General features: G+C 40.8%; 1 protein-coding gene across 1 annotated transcript in view; it reads left to right on the top strand.

Annotated features, from left to right (window-relative positions):
* Nucleotides 1-9,267: 9,267 nt before the first annotated feature.
* The window catches only part of LOC135508112 (phospholipid phosphatase-related protein type 5-like), a 70,341-nt gene continuing 57,758 nt past the window's right edge, over nt 9,268-21,850 (top strand). Inside the window, exon 1 of the mRNA XM_064928067.1 lies at nt 9,268-9,500. Within this exon, the coding sequence (XP_064784139.1) occupies nt 9,297-9,500 (204 nt within the window). The 5' untranslated portion in view covers nt 9,268-9,296. The remainder of the gene's footprint in view (nt 9,501-21,850) is intronic.

The following is a 21,850-nucleotide window of genomic DNA, read 5'->3' as shown; positions in this document are numbered from 1 at the left end:
CCGTAACAATAACTCACAAATAAAACCATGATCTGTGAATATCTACAACTATTTCACAAATAAAACCATGGTCTGTGAATATCTACAACTATTTCACAAGTTAAACCGTGATCTGTGAATATATTAAAATGTTTCACAGAAAAAACATGATCCATATACTGTATACAGTGCCTTCAGAAATATTGACTTATTCCACATTTTGTTGTGTTACAGCCTGACTTCAAAATGGATTAAATATTTTTTTTTCTCACCAACCTACACACAATACCACATAATGACAAGGTGAAAATGTGTTTTAAGACATTTTTGCTAATTTATTGAAAATTAAATACAAAAATATCTTATTTACGTAGGTATTCACACCCCTCAGTCAATACTTTGTAGAAGCACCTTTGATGGCAAATACAGCTTTGAGTCATCTTGTGTGTGTCTTTATCCGCTTTGCACATCTGGATTTGAGGATTTTTTACCATTCTTGCTGACAGATTTTCTCAAACTCTGTTAAATTAAAGGGTGAACAGCAATCTTCAAGTCTTTCCACAGATTTTCAATGGGATTCAAGTCTGGGCTTTGACTGGGCCTCTCAACTTTCACATTCTTGTTCTGAAGCCATTCCATTGGTCATTGTCCTCTTGGAATGTAAATCTTCACCTCAGTCTAAGGTCGTTTGCACTCTGAAGTAGATTCTCATCAAGGTCTGCCGGGTTGGGTGGGGAGCGTCGCTGCACAACTATTTTCAGGTCTCTCCAGTTTGATCGGGTTCAAGTCCGGGCTCTGGCTGGGCCACTCAAGGACATTCAGAGACTTGTCACAAAGCCACTCCTGTGTTTTCTTGTCTGTGTGCTTAGGGTCGTTGTTTTGTATGAAGGTGAACCTTCACCCCAGGTCCTGAGCGCTCTGGAGCAGGTTTTCATCAAGGATCTCTCTGCACATTGCTCCGTTCATCTTTCCCTGAATTCTGACTAGTCTCCCACTCCCAGCCGCTGACAAACATCCCCACAGCATGATGCTGCCACCACCATGCTTCACCGTAGGCATGGTGCCAGGTTTCCTCCAGACGTGACGCTTGGCATCCAGGCCATTCATCAGACCAGAGCATCTTGTTTCCAAGTGGGCTGTCATGGGCCTTTAACTTCTTATGGCTGGGGGCAGTATTGAGTAACTTGGATGAATAAGGTGCCCAGAGGTTCCCAGAGTAAACTGCCTGCTACTCAGTCCTAGAAGCTAAGATATGCATGTTATCAGTATATTTGGATAGAAACCCCTCTGATGTTTTTAAAACTGTTTGAATGATGTCCGTGAGTATAACATAACTCATATGGCAGGCAAAAACCTGAGAAAAAATCCAACCAGGAAGTGGAAAATCTGAGGTTTGTAGTTTTTCAACTCTTATCGAATACACAGTGGGCTATTGGTCATGTTGCACTTCCTAAGGCTTCCACTAGATGACAACAGTCTTTAGAACCTTGTTCGATGCTTCTACTGTGAGGTGGGGGCGAATGAGAGGGGAATGATTCAGGGCTCTGGCAGAGTGCCATGAGCTGGCCACGCTCGTTCACGTGAGAGCAAGGTCTGTTCCATTGCATTTCTACAGACAAAGGAATTCTCTGGTTGGAACATTGTTGAAGATTTATGTTAAAAACATCCTAAAGATTTATTCTATACTTCGTTTGACATGTTTCTACGACCTGTAATATAACTTTTTGGACTTCGTCAGTACTTTCTGCTGGACTTGCACGCGCGTTGTGAGTTTGGATTTGTTTACCAAACGTGCTAACAAAATGAGGTATTTGGACATACATGATGGACATTATCAAACAAAACAAATATTTATTGTGGAACTGGGATTCCTGGGAGTGCATTCTGATGAAGATCTTCAAAGGTAAGTGAATATTTGTAATGCTATTTCTGACTTCTGTTGACTACACAACATGGTGAATATCTGTTGGGTTGTTTTGGTCTCTGAGCACCGTACTCGGATTATAGCATGGTGTGCTTTTTCCGTAAAAAAAATTGAAATCTGACACAGCGGTTGCATTAAGGAGAAGTGTATCTATCATTCCGTGCATAGTAGTTGTATCTTTTATCAATGTTTATTATGAGTATTTCTGTATATTGATGTGGCTCTCTGCAAAATCACCAGATGTTTTGGAACTATTGAACGTAACGCGCCAATGTAAACTGAGATTTTTTAATATAAATATGAACTTTATCGAACAAAACATACATGTATTGTGTAACATGAAGTCCTATGAGTGTCATCTGTTGAAGATCATCAAAGGTTAATGATTAATTTAATTTATATTTCTGCTTTTTGTGACTCCACTCTTTGGCTGGAAAAATGGCTGTGTTTTTCTGTGACTTGGCTCTGACCGAACATAATCGTTTGGTTTGCTTTTGCTGTAAAGCCTTTTTGAAATCAGACATCAGATGACACTCATAGGACATCATGTTACACAATACATGTATGTTTTGTTCGATAATGTGCATATTAATATCCAAAACTCTCAGTTTACATTGGTGCCTTATGTGCAGTAATGTTTAAATTCCAAAACATCCGGTGATTTTGCAGATATACTAATAATATAAACATTGACAAAAGATACTAGTGTTATTCACAGACAGAATTAAAGATAGACTTCTCCTTAATGCAACCGCTGTGTCAGATTTTTAAAAAACTTTACGGAAAAAGCATAATCTGAGAACGGCGCTCAGAACCTAAAACAGCCAGAGGAATAGCTGCCATTTTGGAATCAACAAAGTTAGAAACACACCATAAATATTCACTTACCTTTGATGATCTTCACCAGACGGCACTCCCAGGAATCCCAGTTCAACAATAAATGACTGATCTGTTCCATAAAGTTCCATCATTTATGTACAAATAGACACTTGTTGTTAGCGTGTTCAGCACAGTAATCCATCTTCATGAGGCGCGAGCATTTCATCCAGACAAAAACTCGAAAGAGTTACGTTACAGTCCTTTAGAAACATGTCAAATGATGTATGGAATCAATTGTTAGGATGTTTTTAACATAACACATCAATAATGTAACAACCGGAGAATTCCTTTGTCTTCAGAAAGGCACTGGAACGAGAGGTAACTCTGTCGGGGACGCGCGTCATGAGACCAAGGCTCTCTGCCAGACCACTGAAAAACTACAAACCTCAGATGTCCCACTTCCTGGCTGGATTTTTCTCAGGTTTTCACCTGCCATATGAGTTCTGTTATACTCACAGACATCATTCAAACAGTTTTAGAAACTTCAGAGTGTTTTCTGTCCAATACTACTAATAATGTGCATATATTAGCATCTGGGACAGAGTAGGAGGCAGTTCACTCTGGGCACGCTATTCATCCAAAGGTGAAAATGCTGCCCCCTTTCCCAAAAAGGTTAACCAGAAGTGTATCTTTTTAAAATTGTGTAAAATACTTGTATGTTTGAGGAATTTTAATTATGTGTTTTCTGTTGTTTGAATTTGGCGCTCTTTTAACAAGGGCAACTACAAGGAGCTTGCAGAAGTAATTACACGCTATGATGCTTTACTTACTGAACATATGGAACTTTTGACTGTCTTTTCTGGGATGTTGAAAACAATTCCGAATGATTTGATAGCTACCATCACCTCAACCATTAAAAGTTACATTACATTAAAGAGAGAGGTTGACGCAGCAATTTTTTTTGCGTGCGCTCAGATAGGCTTTCCACTTTCTGTATTATCTTAGCAAAGATGATAACAATCACTCCAGACAGACACAAGCAAAAACTCATGACATAAATGTTGCAGCAGCCTAGACTACATCAAAACGTTAGAGATCTGACATGCTGTATCGGATGAAAACGAGACGATTGTTCAGTCTTATCAACTGTTAAAAATTGCCCCACCGCTCTGGGACCTGCACCAGTCTGCTTGCAGTTGTCAGTTATAGGTATAGGTACAGTGCCTTGCGAAAGTATTCGGCCCCCTTGAACTTTGCAACCTTTTGACACATTTCAGGCTTCAAACATAAAGATATAAAACTGTATTTTTTTGTGAAGAATCAGCAACAAGTGGGACACAATCATGAAGTGGAACGACATTTATTGGATATTTCAAACTTTTTTAACAAATCAAAAACTGAAAAATTGGGCGTGCAAAATTATTCAGCCCCTTTACTTTCAGTGCAGCAAACTCTCTCCAAAAGTTCAGTGAGGATCTCTGAATGATCCAATGTTGACCTAAATGACTAATGATGATAAATACAATCCACCTGTGTGTAATCAAGTCTCCGTATAAATGCACCTACACTGTGATAGTCTCAGAGGTCCGTTAAAAGCGCAGAGAGCATCATGAAGAACAAGGAACACACCAGGCAGGTCCGAGATACTGTTGTGAAGAAGTTTAAAGCCGGATTTGGATACAAAAAGATTTCCCAAGCTTTAAACATCCCAAGGAGCACTGTGCAAGCGATAATATTGAAATGGAAGGAGTATCAGACCACTGCAAATCTACCAAGACTTGGCCGTCCCTCTAAACTTTCAGCTCATACAAGGAGAAGACTGATCAGAGATGCAGCCAAGAGGCCCATGATCACTCTGGATGAACTGCAGAGATCTACAGCTGAGGTGGGAGACTCTGTCCATAGGACAACAATCAGTCGTATATTGCACAAATCTGGCCTTTATGGAAGAGTGGCAAGAAGAAAGCCATTTCTTAAAGATATCCATAAAAAGTGTTGTTTAAAGTTTGCCACAAGCCACCTGGGAGACACACCAAACATGTGGAAGAAGGTGCTCTGGTCAGATGAAACCAAAATTGAACTTTTTGGCAACAATGCAAAACGTTATGTTTGGCGTAAAAGCAACACAGCCCATCACCCTGAACACACCATACCCACTGTCAAACATGGTGGTGGCAGCATCATGGTTTGGGCCTGCTTTTCTTCAGCAGGGACAGGGAAGATGGTTAAAATTGATGGGAAGATGGATGGAGCCAAATACAGGACCATTCTGGAAGAAAACCTGATGGAGTCTGCAAAAGACCTGAGACTGGGACGGAGATTTGTCTTCCAACAAGACAATGATCCAAAACATAAAGCAAAATCTACAATGGAATGGTTCAAAAATAAACATATCCAGGTGTTAGAATGGCCAAGTCAACGTCCAGACCTGAATCCAATCGAGAATCTGTGGAAAGAACTGAAAACTGCTGTTCACAAATGCTCTCCATCCAACCTCACTGAGCTCAAGCTGTTTTGTCAGGAGGAGTGGGAAAAAATGTCAGTCTCTCGATGTGCAAAACTGATAGAGACATACCCCAAGCGACTTACAGCTGTAATCGCAGCAAAAGGTGGCGCTACAAAGTATTAACTTAAGGGGGCTGAATAATTTTGCACGCCCAATTTTTCAGTTTTTGATTTGTTAAAAAAGTTTGAAATATCCAATAAATGTCGTTCCACTTCATGATTGTGTCCCACTTGTTGTTGATTCTTCACAAAAAAAATACAGTTTTATATCTTTATGTTTGAAGCCTGAAATGTGGCAAAAGGTTGCAAAGTTCAAGGGGGCCGAAAACTTTCGCAAGGCACTGTATCTGCTATTTGTATTTACAGCTAAGTCCCCTCCTGTTCCCCGATTTAAGAGGTGATGACTACTCCACTCCACTACCATTGCCAACTTTCTCCTGACATAATCTGAAGCCACGTCTCATGTGCCTGCTCATCCACTGGCACATTGAATGTTTTCCCCTCCAAGCACAGTGAGTACCCCTATCAATTTTTCTCTCATTACTGTATGTAGAGTTAATCACTTACACAATCACATTATTACACATCAATGATTTTACTCCTTGCTTAGACAAAGTCATTCTTAGCTCTTTTGTCTAACTGTGTAGTGTGTTGTCTTATAGTTTTTTGTCTTCCCAGTCAAATCCTGACCTGCACTGGTCAAGCCTCTGAACACCCCAACTCATGCCTCATACCCTCCTTCAATCACTGCTGTGATCCCTTTCCAACACGGTGTAAGTAACCCACTCATTCCCATTCCCCATAATATTGTACTTTAAATGTCTTTATTAAATGCTTTAGGTTAAAATAATTGTCTTTGACAATTTTTGAAATACACTTTGTCGTCGCCGTGCCTATACCGTGGGTCTCCCATCCTCCTCAAGTTTAAGTCACTAGCCTCCACTGATATATATATATGTCACACACTGATCTGTTTCACCTGTCTTTTTGTTTGTCTCCACCCCCTACAGGTGTTGCCCATCTTCCCCATTATCCCCAGTGTATTTATACCTGTTGCCAGTTCATTTTGTTTCGTCAAGCTTACCAGCGGTTTTGCTTCTGTCTTTCTCTAGTTCCTATTTTCTAGTTTTCCCGGTTTTTACTATTCTGCCTGCCCTGACCCTGAGCCTGCCTGCCGTTCTGTACCTTATCACACCAGCCTGGATTACTGACCTCTGCCTGCCCTGACCCTGCCTGCTGTTCTGTACCTTCCGGACTCTGCTCTGGATCACTGACCTTTGCCTGCCCCCTGTTTTCATAATAAACTTTTGTTATTTCGAAACTGTCGGCATCTGGGTCTTCTCCTGAGCCTTGACAATATATACATATACAGTGGGGCAAAAAAGTATTTAGTTAGCCACCAATTGTGCAAGTTCTCCCACTTAAAAAGATGAGAGGGCTGTAATTTTCATCATAGGTACACTTCAACTATGACATACAAAATGAAAAAAAAAATCCAGAAAATCACATTGTAGGATTTTTTTATGAATTTATTTGCAAATTATGTTGGAAAATAAGTATTTGGTCACCTACAAACAAGCAAGATTTCTGGCTCTCACAGACCTGTAACTTCTTCTTTAAGAGGCTCCTCTGTCCTCCAGTCGTTACCTATATTAATGGCACCTGTTTGAACTTGTTATCAGTATAAAAGACACCTGTCCACAACCTCAAACAGTCACACTCCAAACTCTACTATGGCCAAGACCAAAGAGCTGTCAAAGGACACCAGAAACAATTGTAGACCTGCACCAGGCTAGGAAGACTGAATCTGCAATAGGTAAGCAGCTTGGTTTGAAGAAATCAACTGTGGGAGCAATTATTAGGAAATGGAAGACATACAAGACCACTGATAATCTCCGTTGATCTGGGGCTCCACGCAAGATCTCACCCCGTTGGGTCAAAATGATCACAAGAACGGTGAGCAAAAATCCCAGAACCACACGGGGGACCTAGTGAATGACCTGCAGAGAGCTGGGACCAAAGTAACAAAGCCTACCATCAGTAACACACTACGCCGCCAGGGACTCAAATCCTGCAGTGCCAGATGTGTCTCCCTGCTTGCTTAAGCCAGTACATGTCCAGGCCCATCTGAAGTTTGCTAGAGAGCATTTGGATGATCCAGAAGAAGATTGGGAGAATGTCATATGGTCAGATGAAACCAAAATATAACTTTTTGGTAAAAACTTAACTCGTCGTGTTTGGAGGACAAAGAATGCTGAGTTGCATCCAAAGAACACCATACCTACTGTGAAGCAGGTGCTTCACATCATGCTTTGGGGCTGTTTTTCTGTAAAGGGACCAGGATGGCTGATCCGTGTAAAGGAAAGAATGAATGGGGCCATGTATCGTGAGATTTTGAGTGAAAACCTCCTTCCATTAGCAAGGGCATTGAAGATTAAACGTGGCTGAGTCTTTCAGCATGACAATGATCCCAAACACACCGCCCGGGCAATAAAGGAGTGGCTTCGTAAGAAGCATTTCAAGGTCCTGGAGTGGCCTAGCCAGTCTCCAGATCTCAACCCCATAGAAAATCTTTGGAGGGAGTTGAAAGTCCGTGTTGCCCAGCAACTGCCCCAAAACATAACTGCTCTAGTGGAGATCTGCATGGAAGAATGGGCCAAAATACCAGCAACAGTGTGTGAAAACCTTGTGAAGACTTACAGAAAACATTTGACCTCTCATTTCCAACAAAGGGTATATAACAAATTATTGAGAAACTTTTGTTTTTGACCAAATACTTATTTTCCACCATAATTTACAAATAAATTCATTAAAAGTCCTACAATGTGATTTTCTGGATTTATTTTTCTAATTTTGTCTGTCATAGTTAAAGTGTACCTATGATGAAAATTACAGGCCTCTCATCTTTTTAAGTGAGAGAACTTGCACAATTGGTGGCTGACTAAATACTTTTTTGCCCCACTGTACATACGGATCATGACTTTATTTGAAAAATATTTGAACACATTCACAGATCATGGTTTCATTTGTGAAACATTTTAATGTATTCACAGATCGTGGTTTTATTTGTGAAATATTTGTATATATTCACAAATCATGATTTTATTTGTGAGTTATGGTGAATATTCATGTGGATTGTGGGACACTATACAGACAAAACATTGAGACTTTTCTCACTCCATGCTAGACGACCAGGCGTGTGTTTGTGCGAAGAACATTGTCCATATGATTTGTTTTTGCTGCCAGGATGACCTGAAGTGCACAGCTTAAAAGATCAAAAAACATCAACAACTTTTTGGTCTAGCTAAACACTGACAAACTGTGGACCCCAAGGTTTCTAGTAAAATCATGTTTTGTTTGTTTTTATTCAAAAAGACCACTAGGAATTCAGCCCAAAAATGTGTTTTAATTTTTTATAGGAAATCTGTTCCCATATATATATATATGTATATATATTTATATATATATATATATTTATATATATGTGTGTGTGTGTGTGATCGTGTCTCAAAATGCAATGAAGCTGTGATATTATGTTATTTTCAAATACAATCTCCTTTTGGGCTTAGTTGTGGTCAATTTGAGGTGGACAAATTTTCATTATCCAACAAACAACCACTCGTTCCGACAAAAATCGGACTTCAGCTGAATCTAGTTGCCTACAGATGTTGCTGTCGTACACATGAACGTTAACAAGATCCAGTGGCTCATGCTAATGGTTGGCGCACACTGTCACTCATCAACGCTCAAGGCGGTAAGAAGTCTGCATGCCTATGGTTCCGTACATTCCACGCATTTCTCTCACGCCACGGAAGGAAAGTCTATTCCATCCCACGCGCTCATGTTCCCAACCCGCTCTACACTCATTTTCTGTTTTAGCTTCACCCTCGCATGGACCTCTGAGCGGTGTCAAGACTGAGCTCGCCTCTTCACCTAACACGATGTTTTATGGATTATCTTCCTTTGTAGTAGCGAGAGATATATGTGGATGGAACGCGGAGCGAGGTGGAGTACTGGACGGGTTACAGCAGTAGCCTAAACACCGGTCGGCTGGGGGTTCCATTCAACCATGCTTTACTTCCAGCTGGTGATCATGGCTGGGACTGTCATGTTGGCATACTACTTTGAGTACACCGACACTTTCAACGTGCACGTCCAAGGGTTTTTCTGCTATGACAATGCCTACACCAAGCCCTACCATGGACCCGAAGCGTCCAGCGCTGTTCCTCCTGTAATACTTTACGCAGTGGTCTGCGGATTGCCGTTGCTTTTGGTGAGTTTTTGAAAATGGGCAAATATTTGTATAAGGAAGGCATAAACTAATGGACACACCAACTGCATAGGGATGAACCACACAAATGTACAACTTTAGGTTACAACAGTAGCAGTTGAACAGGTCTCCATTGGGAAAGGGGTATTCAGACCTCAATGGTGCAACGAATCGACGGCAATGAATCGACGGAAATTAGTCGTGCCAACCATATATCTTATTGCTAAGACATACAATATATCCCCGTTGCTTTTACAAGGCTGATACTGTGTAGCTCCCGCTGTACTGTACCCTTTTGACAGTCCCCATGGATGTTTTCAGGTGTTTCGTGACATGTAACTTTCTACTGGGCAAAAACTGGTTGAATCAACGTTGTTTCCACGTCATAATAATAATAATAACATAATAATATGTGATTAAGTTGAATCAATGCGGAAAACTAATTGTATTTGCAAAAAGTGGTGCTGAGTTACTGCTTTTTGAGGTCGGTTTGGTTCAAATATTTAAAAAAAATATATAACGGTTTTCAATTTCGGTTTTGCTAGTTTAAAAAAAAACATTTCACCTAACACTATACATTTTGTGGGTTGAATTCTGTAACAACACAGTATACAATAATTAATAAAAGCCCCATGATGGTAGTGTGCCCCATGATTACTTTAATAAAATAATTCAATTGTTATATACGGGTTAGAATGGTTCAGGGAACATAACCTAAAACTGGAAAATAACGAAATTATTTGAGGAACAAAACCCAAACCGGAAGCGATCTATACTGTTCCGAAAGAGAAACATTATTTTAAAAGCACGGGAACCACTTAATAACGTTATTTTACGTTCCGTGCATTTTTTTCCAGCCTCACAAAAATCGCAACAAGCGCCTATGCAAAGTCCTCACTCACTCTGTCACTCGGAAATGTATTCCAGCGTCTGCCTGCCAGCTGGAAATCTTGTGCCGGTGGGTGTGTAGGCTACATGTCCCTCCCCTCTGAAGCATACAGTAGGTCACTGTTGCCTGCTGATGACATTACAAGAGTGATTCAGAAATTAGGGAGAAATGTTTAGAAGAATACATTAACTTTTTAAGTGCTTGTTAACCTCTTAATGCTCCACAGCATACTGCTCTATCCACACTGATTGGTGAAGTAATTTAATGTTGAGCTAAATGTAAAAAAATATATAAAAAATTGGTTTTGTTCAGAACGAAATTGGCTCTATACACTGAACAAAAATATAAATGCAACATGTAAAGTGTTGGTCCCATGTTTAATGAGCTGATATAAAAAATCCCAGAAATGTTCCATACGCACAAAAATATTATTTCTCTCATATTTTGTGCACAAATCTGTTTACGTCCCTGTTAGGTTTTGCCAAGATAATCCATTCACCTGACAGGCATGGCATATCAAGAAGCTGATTAAACAGCATGATCATTACACAGGTGCACTTTGTGCAGTTTTGTCACACAACACAATGCCAAAGATGTCTCAAGTTTTGAAGGAGCATTCAATTGGCATGCTGACTGCAGAAGAATTGAATATCCATTTCTCTACCATATGCTGCCTCGAATGTCATTTTAGAGAATTTGGCAGTACCTCCAACTGTTCTCACAACCGCAGACCACGTGTATGGTGTTGTGTGGGCGAGAGGTTTGCTGATGTCAACATTGTGAACAGAGTGCCCCATGGTGGCGGTGGGGTTATGGTATGGGCAGGCATAAGCTATGGACAACAAACACAATAGCATTTTATTGATGGCAATTTCAATACACAGAGATACCGTGACGAGATCCTGAGGCCCATTGTCGTGCAATTTTTATTTATTTATTTTATTGCACCTTTATTTAACCAGGTAGGCTAATTGAGAACAAGTTCTCATTTGCAACTGCGACCTGGCCAAGATAAAGCGTAGCAATTCGACATATACAACAACACAGAGTTACACATGGAATAAACAAAACATACAGTCAATAATACAGTAGAACAAAAGAAAACAAAATGTCAATATACAGTGAGTGCAAATGAGGTAAGTTAAGGAAATAAATAGGCCATGGTGACGAAGTAATTTCAATATAGCAATTAAACACTGGAATGGTAGATCGGCAGAAGATCAATGTGCAGGTAGAGATACTGGGGTGCAAAGGAGGAAAAATGAATAAATAAATAGCAGTATGGGGATGAGGTAGGTAGATAGATGGGCTGTTTACAGATAGGCTAAGTACAGGTGCAGTGATCTGTAAACTGCTCTGACAGCTGGTGCTTAAAGCTAGTGAGGGAGATGTGAGTCATCAGCTTCAGAGATTTTTGCAATTCGTTCCAGTCATGGCCAGCAGAGAACTGGAAAGAAAGACGACCAAAGGATGAATTGGCTTTGGGGGTGACCAGTGAGATATACCTGCTGGAGCGCGTGCTGCGAGCGGGTGCTGCTATGGTGACCAGTGAGCTGAGATAAGGCAGGGCTTTACCTAGCAGAGACTTGTAGATAACCTGCAGCCAGTGGGTTTGGCGACTATATGAAGCGAGGGCCAACCAACGAGAGCGTACAGGTTGCAATGGTGGGTAGTGTATGGGGCTTTGGTGACAAAACGGATGGCACTGTGATAGACTGCATCCAGTTCATCCATCACCTCGTGTTTCTGCATGATAATGCATTGCCCCAAGGATCTGTACACAATTCCTGGAAGCTGAAAATGTCCCAGTTCTTCGATGTTCTGCATAATCACCAGACATGTCACCCATTGGGCACGTTTGGGATGCTCTGGATCAACGTGTACGACAGCATGTTCCAGTTCCCGCCAATATCCAGTAACTTTGCACAGCCATTGAAGAGGAGCTTGATCAGCTCTATGTGAAGGAGATGTGTCACGCTGCCTAAGGCAAATGTTGGTCACACCAGATACTTACTGGTTTTCAGATCCATGCCCCTGCTTTTTTTTAAAGGTATCTGTTACCAACAGATGCATATCTGTATTCCCAGTCATGTGAAATCCATAGATTAGGGCCCAATGAATTTATTTTAGTTTCCTGATTTCCTTATGTGAACTGTAACTGAAATTGTTGCATGTTGCATTTATATTTGAGTTCAGAATCATTTTGGTTCCAACTCCTGGTTGTGTATATTACATTTGTTTTATTTGATTACTTTATTATTTCATTCCAAATCATCATCAGATCTCTATAGAGCTGCTGCCTATGCCATCTGACAAAATCACTATTTTAGTAATTCTTCAAAGTAAATAAGGCATACTTTTATGACTGCTGAATACCAACTATCAATCACTTAGATAATGTATTTTCAAGTATAGATACCTCACGAAGCAACCCCTCTCTATCACGCATTCTTCTCTCTCCTCTCCCTGTCTGGCCCACACTAACCTAATAGAGCAGGTATCAAAAAATCACACACTGGAAAAGTAGGCGCTCAATGGATTATGTAGTTAATTACCATGTTTTCTGAGCTATTATGTTGAATTTTGGTCTTTTGGAAACTACAACTCCCTACTATATCACACAGTTCGGGGTTGATTTGATTTATATCTAGAGAAACAGAGCAATGTGCGCATTGAGCTTACATAATAGAAACAAACCAAATCAAATTCAAATAATTGAACCTAATTTTTTTCAGTCAATTAGTGGTTTAAAAAACTAGCAAAAAGTAATTAAAGTAAGGGCATCTCATCCTTCTTTTAACCCAACTTTTTACCTAAATCCAATGACATGGTGATTTTTTTATATATATATATATATTATATATTTTTCATTTCACATCGAATTAACGTTAGTTAACAACTTAACCAAAGGTACATCAAAATGAAATGTGCCAAGTGGGTAATTTTGCATATAAATAAATGTATGTCTGTGCATCAAGCAGATGTCTGAAAGGAATAGTGAAGTTGCCATATGGCCAAATAGAACTACTAGACATAATGTAACTTTCAATAGTCATGCAGGTGCTGTAATCTGCTGTTTTGGATTCAGGCTTAAAAAAACAGCTAGATGCATTGGGTAACAAGGATAATATGTATAATTATTGGCCATGGCCCATGGGGCCCTGCCGTTTGCCAAACCTATCTGGTTTATTTGTGAAAAACACAGCCAAACCCTGTCTATGAATTTACTCATATTCTTATACTTATCTCTTCGTATCTGTCAAGATATGTCCTATTTGTCAAGATGTGGTCCCCTGAGTCTGTTCGCTTACAGGGTCGTTCCATGGCATTTCAGCAAGCCATGACACCCACCATCTCAGATTGCTCTGAAATCATTTCTGTAGTTAGAAACAGATGAGTATCACTTCTGAAACGTTATTTAGTTGAAATATAATTTGATCTCAGAGAAATTAAGCTAATTGATTGAAGAAAATGTAGTCTATTTCAGAAGAACAGAATAGCATACTCGGAGTTGTCCTTATGTTAGGTCCTGATGTCAATTGGCTGTGGGCTATACTAGTTCATTTAGCAGACAAGATTTGCTTAGAATTCTATGTAATTTTTTTATAGTATGAAGAATACAATTGAAAAAAGCTGAATAAAATAGAAAGGATATTTTCTTCAAACGATTTGAGGGAGTGCGCACATACAGCTATTCTGTGTTGAGCGGTTAACAAAGAAATAGGTATTCCAGATGCTTAATTTAGTTATTAATGTAACTTTAGTTTTTATACAAACGTTGGGCTATGTGTTTTGATTTTTAATACATTGTAAGGCTGCATGATACGACTCTAATGATGATTCGAAAAAAGTTGCTTGAAGGCATCAGCTCTGCTTTGTTTTTTTAACGCAGTCTGTACACACTAGATCAGTCACTCATTCACAATTTGACAAGCACTGGATAATGCCTAGAATTTAACGGCGGCATCCCCTTTGTGTGGGCGTAACGCACCTTAAAAAATCCATGCCTTTTGCAACCAGTGGCCTGTGTGCCCTTCTCCCTGAGTGCTGAGCGCTCTGAATTACCTCTCACTCTCATGACTCTTCATCACGTGATCAGGTCTTTCTCACAGGCTACAAGGGAAGACAGACACATCGGGGATGCAATTGCGCGGGTCCTTATCCAATTCCCGAGTTGGAATTGAAGATATTGCAATGCGCACAAGGTAGTAGGCTATAAGCGCGAATGTTCCATTATCAAATTGTTATGCTTTTATTATAAATGCGCATTTTTATGGTGAAAATGGTCTTCCCCAAACTTGAAACTCACATGCTGCTTATGTATGCCAGTTAGGCTCTGCAACCCTTGTAAAGCGGATTAATGTGCTTCATTTTAAGAAGTTATTTGGCAACTTTAGTTGTGATACAAACATTATCAAAACATACAGGCCTATGGGCTAGGCTACATGAGGTGTGCGACTGATTCGAAAAAGATACGAAAAAAAGGAATTGTTTCTTATGCTGGGCATCATTCACAAGTGATAGGCTAATATTGTCACCCATCAGACTATTCTTGATTTAATTTTGTCTTTACATATACTAAATAATATATGTGTGAAATTTGTTTTTGATTTAGAATGGACCATTATCATGCACCTGTATCGAAACAGGGGCAGCGGGAATACAAGTAATCTATGTACTTGAATAGCGAATGAAGGATGTTTTTGGCGTGATTCAGTTAAACAAAGTTTAAATATAAAAAAAAAATATTTCACGCAAGCCAGGTAGGCTATACTCTGTTGTAAATATAAGCAATGTGCTTGATATTAGGAAAGTTGAGAAATACATATAGTAGGCCTCCTCTTTTTTCTCTCTCTCGCAATTACATAGCCTATAGAAATGTTGCTCAATATGAGCTCATGGGCTCTCATTGAAGTGTTTGATTCGATTTTCGATCACATTTGCATTGATGCCAGAGTGATTAGAGGGACAATAGAGTGCTGAGTACCAGGCAGTTAGCAAGTTTGGTAGGCTACTAATGACCATCAGCAGCATCATAGCTTGGATATTAACTCAACTTTGTATAAGACTGTAATTGAAACTGTACAGCCTAACTGGAGGACATCTGCAAGATGGTGCTGGCATGCTTAAATAAGGAAATTAATGTAAAATCATTTGCACTAAGTTGTTGATCTTTTTGTTTGCTGTCACAATTTACCGTAATTTGTAAAAAAAACTAGTTCTTAAGTAGATTTCTGACCAGATACCTTTTTACTTTTACCAGAGTAGTTTCTAAAGAGGGTTACTTTTACTTGAGTAAATTACAATCCAAGTAAGATACTTTTACTTTAGGTCAAACGTAATTTCAGAGCTCTTTGTGATAGACTGAGTGTAACGGCATTCCCCCTTCCTCTTCTGAGGAGGAGTAGCGAGAAGGATCGGAGGACCAATGCGCAGCGTGGTAAGTGTCCATTATGTTTAATACGAAAAACAACAGAACACTAGAACAAAACAAAATAACATGCATCAACGAAAACCGAAACAGTACCTTGTGGCAACAAACACACACACGGAAAACAAACACCCACAACTCAAAAGTGAAACCCAGGCTACCTAAGTATGATTCTCAATCAGAGACAACGAACGACACCTGCCTCTGATTGAGAACAATACTAGGCCGAAACAGAAACCAAACATAGAAAAACAAACATAGACTGCCCACCCCAACTCACTCCCGGACCATACTAAATAAAGACAAAACAAAGGAAATAAAGGTCAGAACGTGACACTGAGTCAGGGCAGGCTTTGGGTCAGTCCTTACCTCATCTCCCCAACTGAGTCTGACTACCCTGCACCTCTGTGCCGTTAAGTGCTTCTATCCAACTGTCTCATTACTGTCACTCATCTCGCACACCGCTCCTCTAGACCCATCCATTCCCATTCATTCCCCCAGAGTTGTTAGCTTTGAGAAGGAAGGGGACAGAAAAAATAAAATCCATACCAATATAAGATTAGTTTTTTTTTTTTGCAAATAGAGAGGGAACAGCAAAGAGGTTAAGCTTTTTTTTAAAGCTTTTACTCAACTACACTGAGACCTGAGCTTTGGGCCAATTTACAGAGGTAGAGAGCTAGATTAAAAAGTATGATTCGACACCTCATTGGACTTGTCACGGCCGTTGTTGGTGGAAGAAGGTGAGGACCAAAGCACAGCGTGGTATGTGTTCATGATGTTAATATTTAATGAATCAAACTGAACACTGAAATACAAAACAACAAAGTGAAAGAACAAAACAGTCCTGTCTGTTGAAGACACACAACAGAAAATAATCACCCACAACTCAAGGGTGAAAACAGGCTACCTAAGTATGGTTCCCAATCAGGGACAACGATTGACAGCTGCCTTTGATTGAGAACCATACCAGGCCAAACACAGAAATCCCAAATCATAGAAAAAAGAACATAGACTGCCCACCCCAACTCACGCCCTGACCATAATAAAACAAAACAAAAGAACTAAGGTCAGAACGTGACAGTACTATTGCAAATTTGAACTAGCTAGCGAGAGCACGTCATGGCTTGTCGAGTGGTCACCTTTCTTTGGGCCATGAAGTACTACCATGGTTTTGGTAGGCTACTGATTGTCAGTAGCTATGGTATTACAAATTGTTGTGAATTCGAGTCCTTTTCAACCCTGCACCCAAAGACGTTTGTCTAAGGACCTTTGAATTGAGTGCACCAATCCTTGACTCTGTGGGTTCCTATCCTGGGCGGGCAGCGTTGGATGTTACATCATTAGATGGGACAGTCCGACTCCTGAATCCTAGGCAGACGAGAATCAGTAATGGTTCAAGCCTGGCCCAGTCCTACCCCCGAATCCTTGACAGACGAGAATCAGAAACATCCACTGAAGAGTGTCTCACCCATAGCCTTCCCCTAGACTTCCCCGGACATCCCTTATTGGCCCTATGTAATGTTGAGGGGGAATTTATGATGAGCGGATATTGACGGACCCAGCTATCAATAAAACAGTAGCAGCATGACCATTGAGACGCATTTCTCCGCACCATAACTTGATCAATGAAAGGTTGCCCTTGCCTGATACCAAGGCCTCTTAGATTCCCTCTCCCATTCAATATTATTATCTGCTATGTTCTGGGGAATTGTGTTCGACAATGGGCTAGGATGGATGGGACTACTAACAGGTCATAATCTCACACTCCACTAGACACGTAATGATAGTCATTATTATCATAAACCCTCTAGAAGCTGTTCAGAGATGCACTGAAAAGCGAACAAATTCTCTCCTGCACCCTGAGGGTTATGGTGGTGCACATCCATTTAGTAATCTTGAGGTTGATAACTTACAAAGAGAGTATACAAAACAATGACAGGAACCTTGCCTCATTTGTGAACGTGTTATGAGCACAAACACGTGTAATGCACAGATTATACATGTTATGAACTACAAAGGGTATTTCTTTGGTATTTTAGGGAATGGTGCTCCTTGGACTGAAGTCTCACAACATGAGGGTGACAAGCTGTTGTAAACATTGACTTTCCGATCAAACCGTTTTTGATTCATAACCACAGGTCCTCACTACTCTGTCTTGTCCTGACCCACAGCAGTAACTTGCAGCTGTAAGAAATAAACTCTGCAGGAGAAATCGATATGTGTGTGGAGAGCTGTCTCCGCACACACACACACACACACACACACACACACACACACACACACACACACACACACACACACACACACACACACACACACACACACACACACACACACACACACACACACACACACACACACAGACATACATGCAGGCACTTACTCACACACACTGACAATTCGAACAAGGACTACTCAAGCTGAATCAAAGGAGACGGCCCAGTTAACCACTGTGCCATCTGTCTGTCTGTCTTAACAAAGGAGTTAAGAGACTGTAAAATACAGTCCCAGAGTGGAACTAGAGAGGCATATTTGGTTGTTGTAGAGAATATAGTTGAAAGCGGCAATCTGCACTTGCTACAGTACATACATTTTTGGACTTATAAATGAATGATGTTTACCCATTGATTCGTGAAGAATATAACTTATTAATCGTTCATGAGCTTAGTTCAACTGTTCATTATAAGTTTTTTTTACTCCGTAGTTTGTTAACGATGTACACTGAACAAAAATGTAAACGCATGATATAAAGTGTTGGTCCCATGTTTCATGAGCTGAAATACAGTGGTGGAAAAAGTACCCAATTGTCATACTTGAGTAAAAATATAGATACCTTAATAGATAGTTACCCAGTAAAGTCTAAAAGTATCAAAAGTAAAAGTAGAAGTATACATCATTTCAAATTTCTTCTTTTAAGCAAATCAGACGTCATCATATTCTTATTTTTTTAATGTATGGATAGCCAGGGGCACACTCCAACACTCAGACATCATTTACAAAATATGTATTTGTGTTTAGTGAGTCCGCCGCTAACGGTTTTCTATAGGTGAAGGAGAGTCGGACCAAAATGCGGCGTGGCTATTGAGATTCATGTTTAATGAAAACAACTAAACACAAACACTACAAAAACAAGAAATGTAACACGAAAACCGAAACAGCCTATACTGGTGCAAAGTATCACAGAGACAGGAACAAGGACATAAGGACAATCACCCACCAAGCACTCAAAGAATATGGCTGCCTAAATATGGCTCCCAATCAGAGACAACGATAAACACCTGCCTAAGATTGAGAACCACTTCAGACAGCCATAGACTATGCTAGCAAACCCCACTAAGCCACAATCCCAATACCTAAGAAAAACCCCAAGACAAAACACACCACATACCAAAACCCATGTCACACCCTGGCCTGACCAAATAAATAAAGAAAACACAAAATACTAAGACCAGGGCGTGACAGAACCCCCCCCCCCCTCCAAGGTGCAGACTCCCGGCCGCACACCAAAACCCATAGGGGAGGGTCCGGTTGGGCGTCTGTCCATGGTGGTGGCTCCGGCGCGGGATGTGGACCCCACTCTAACAAAGTCTTAGTCCATCTTCCTCGTGTCCTTAGATAGGCGACCCTCGCCGCCGACCTTGGCCTAGTAGTCCTCACCAAGGACCCCACGTGACTGATGGGCAGCTCGGGACTGAGGGGCAGCTCGGGACTGAGGGGCAGCTCGGGACTGAGGGGTAGCTCCGGACTGAGAGGAAGCTCAGGCAGGTAGTTGGCTCTGGCAGATCCTGGCTGGCTGGCGGTTCTGGCAGATCCTGGCTGGCTGGCGGTTCTGGCAGATCCTGGCTGACTGGCGGATCTAGTTCCTTTGTTATGTTTCTTGTTTAGGTTGGGAAGGGTGTGAGTTGGGGTGGGCATTCTATGTGTTTTTCTAGTTTTGGTTTTCTATGTGTTTGGCCTGGTATGGTTCTCAATCAGGCAGCTGTCAATCGTTGTCTCTGATTAAGAACCATATTTAGGTAGCCTGTTTTTCCCCACTTGATTTGAGGGTAGTTGTTTTCTGTTTAGTGTATTTCACCTTATAGAACTGTTTTGTTTCATTCACCGTTGTTATTTTGTTTAGTGTTCTCTGTTTAATAAATATGAACATGGACACGAACCACGCTGCATATTGGTCCGATCTCTCCTACTCCTCCGAATGTTACAGAACTACCCCCCCCCCCCCCCCCCCCAAAGGACCAAGCAGCATGGTAACGGGCAGCAGCAGGACTCCTGGACATGGGAGGAGATCCTGGACAGCAAAGGACCCAGGGCACAGGCTGGGGAATATCGCCGCCCCAAGGCAGAGCTGGAGGCAGCGAAAGCTGAGAGGCGGCGGTATGAGGAGGCAGCACGGCAGCGCGGCTGGAAGCCCGAGAGGCAGCCCCAATAAATTATTGGGGGGGGCACACGGGGAGTGTGGCAAAGTATGGTAGGAGACCTGCGCCAACTCCCCATGCTTACAGTTTGTATAGCAGTGTGTATTACTGTATTTAGTAGCCTCAAGCATCCTGACATATACTGTACCTCTCCCCAACTCATCAAACAATATATTGCTTGCAATCACTTTGCTCTCATTGTAGCATTGATAGGACTAGGAAAATCTCAGGGTCCTCCAAACCATTGTAATGATCATTATTGAGTAGTGATTTGACATCCATTATCCACAATGTGAAAAAAAGTCCATGCCTGCTATTTAATTATTGTCATGGTATTATTTATTTTCATACCATGACATGTATAGCGTCATGGGATGGGACACATTAGCTCTACACATTGTGCACTGCTTCTGACTTCATCGGGACATCAGTCTCTCTCCATGTCCAGTAGAGTATGTCCACATTGATTAAACCACACATTGATTAGAACACACCCATGCATCTACTCAATCATGCAGACACAATCATTTGGACACACACAGACACACTCATACACACTTATAACTTCTCTTTTTCCTTTTGATGGATGAGGTTGCAAGTTCAAATCCCCGAGCTGACAAGGTACAAATCTGTTGTTCTGCACCTGAATAGGCAGTTAACCCACTGTTCCTAGGCCGTCATTAAAAATAAGAATTTGTTCTTAACTGACTTGCCTAGTTAAATAAAGGTAAAATAAAAATAAATAAATACAATATCATTAAAACCGGAGCTATGTGAACCTGTCATTACTAGTACAGTCCCCACACATATAGTGAACTTGCTTCCTCCCCCCCCTATAGCTTCCAGCTTTTTTATACTGTACATCATCTGTTTAAAGCACTTCAGGCCCCTGCGACTGGATCTCAGGATGCTTAAAGATAGATCTAGGCATTTATTAATCCACGGTGCTGCGATGTAAGATTTTCCACTTGACGCGTTGCTTTAAAAAATATCATTTGACTCCACGAGGTGGACTCACTTTAACAGGGTGATTTACGCAAGTGAGATTTTAGGGGGACTTGGTCTCTTTCCCTAATCTCAATATTGTGAAAGACTGAATTTGGGTCATCATTGGTAGTCACAAAACTTAATTTCAAGTGGGAATGTTTATTTGTCAATCTTTAAATGGATCATGTGGTGTATTGGGAAATGTGTTAATGAGTTTCGCTGTAAAATGGTTGCAAATAGCCAATTGGATTTGTATGCAGGGGTTGAGTTATTTGAATTAACAGATGATAATAGGGTTTAATACAAAAGTATAGCAAGCCGGAGTGCCCCGCGGAACACACACCTTTTCCAGAGCCCTGGCTCCAGTATGTATCCACATATTGCATATGAGCCCATCCCACATGCAAATTAAGTTACATTCCAATCTGTGCATCCTGCTTGTTCAGCTCAATAACGCCCATACCTGCTTTCCGTCAGATTATAATGATGACAAGACCCTTGCTTTGTTCCTGCACTTAGCTCAATGCATTCTTTTGTTTGTGTATTATCTAGGATCAGCAGACTATGTGTCTCCTCAGTTTCTAGCGTGTCCAGCTATACTAAAAATACTATACATTCCTCTATTTTACAG

This window comes from Oncorhynchus masou, chromosome 3, assembly GCF_036934945.1.
Source record: "Oncorhynchus masou masou isolate Uvic2021 chromosome 3, UVic_Omas_1.1, whole genome shotgun sequence".
Lineage (NCBI taxonomy): Eukaryota > Metazoa > Chordata > Actinopteri > Salmoniformes > Salmonidae > Oncorhynchus > Oncorhynchus masou.
Note: the sequence above shows the minus strand (reverse complement) of the source record. Positions and strands in the feature narration are given on the sequence as shown.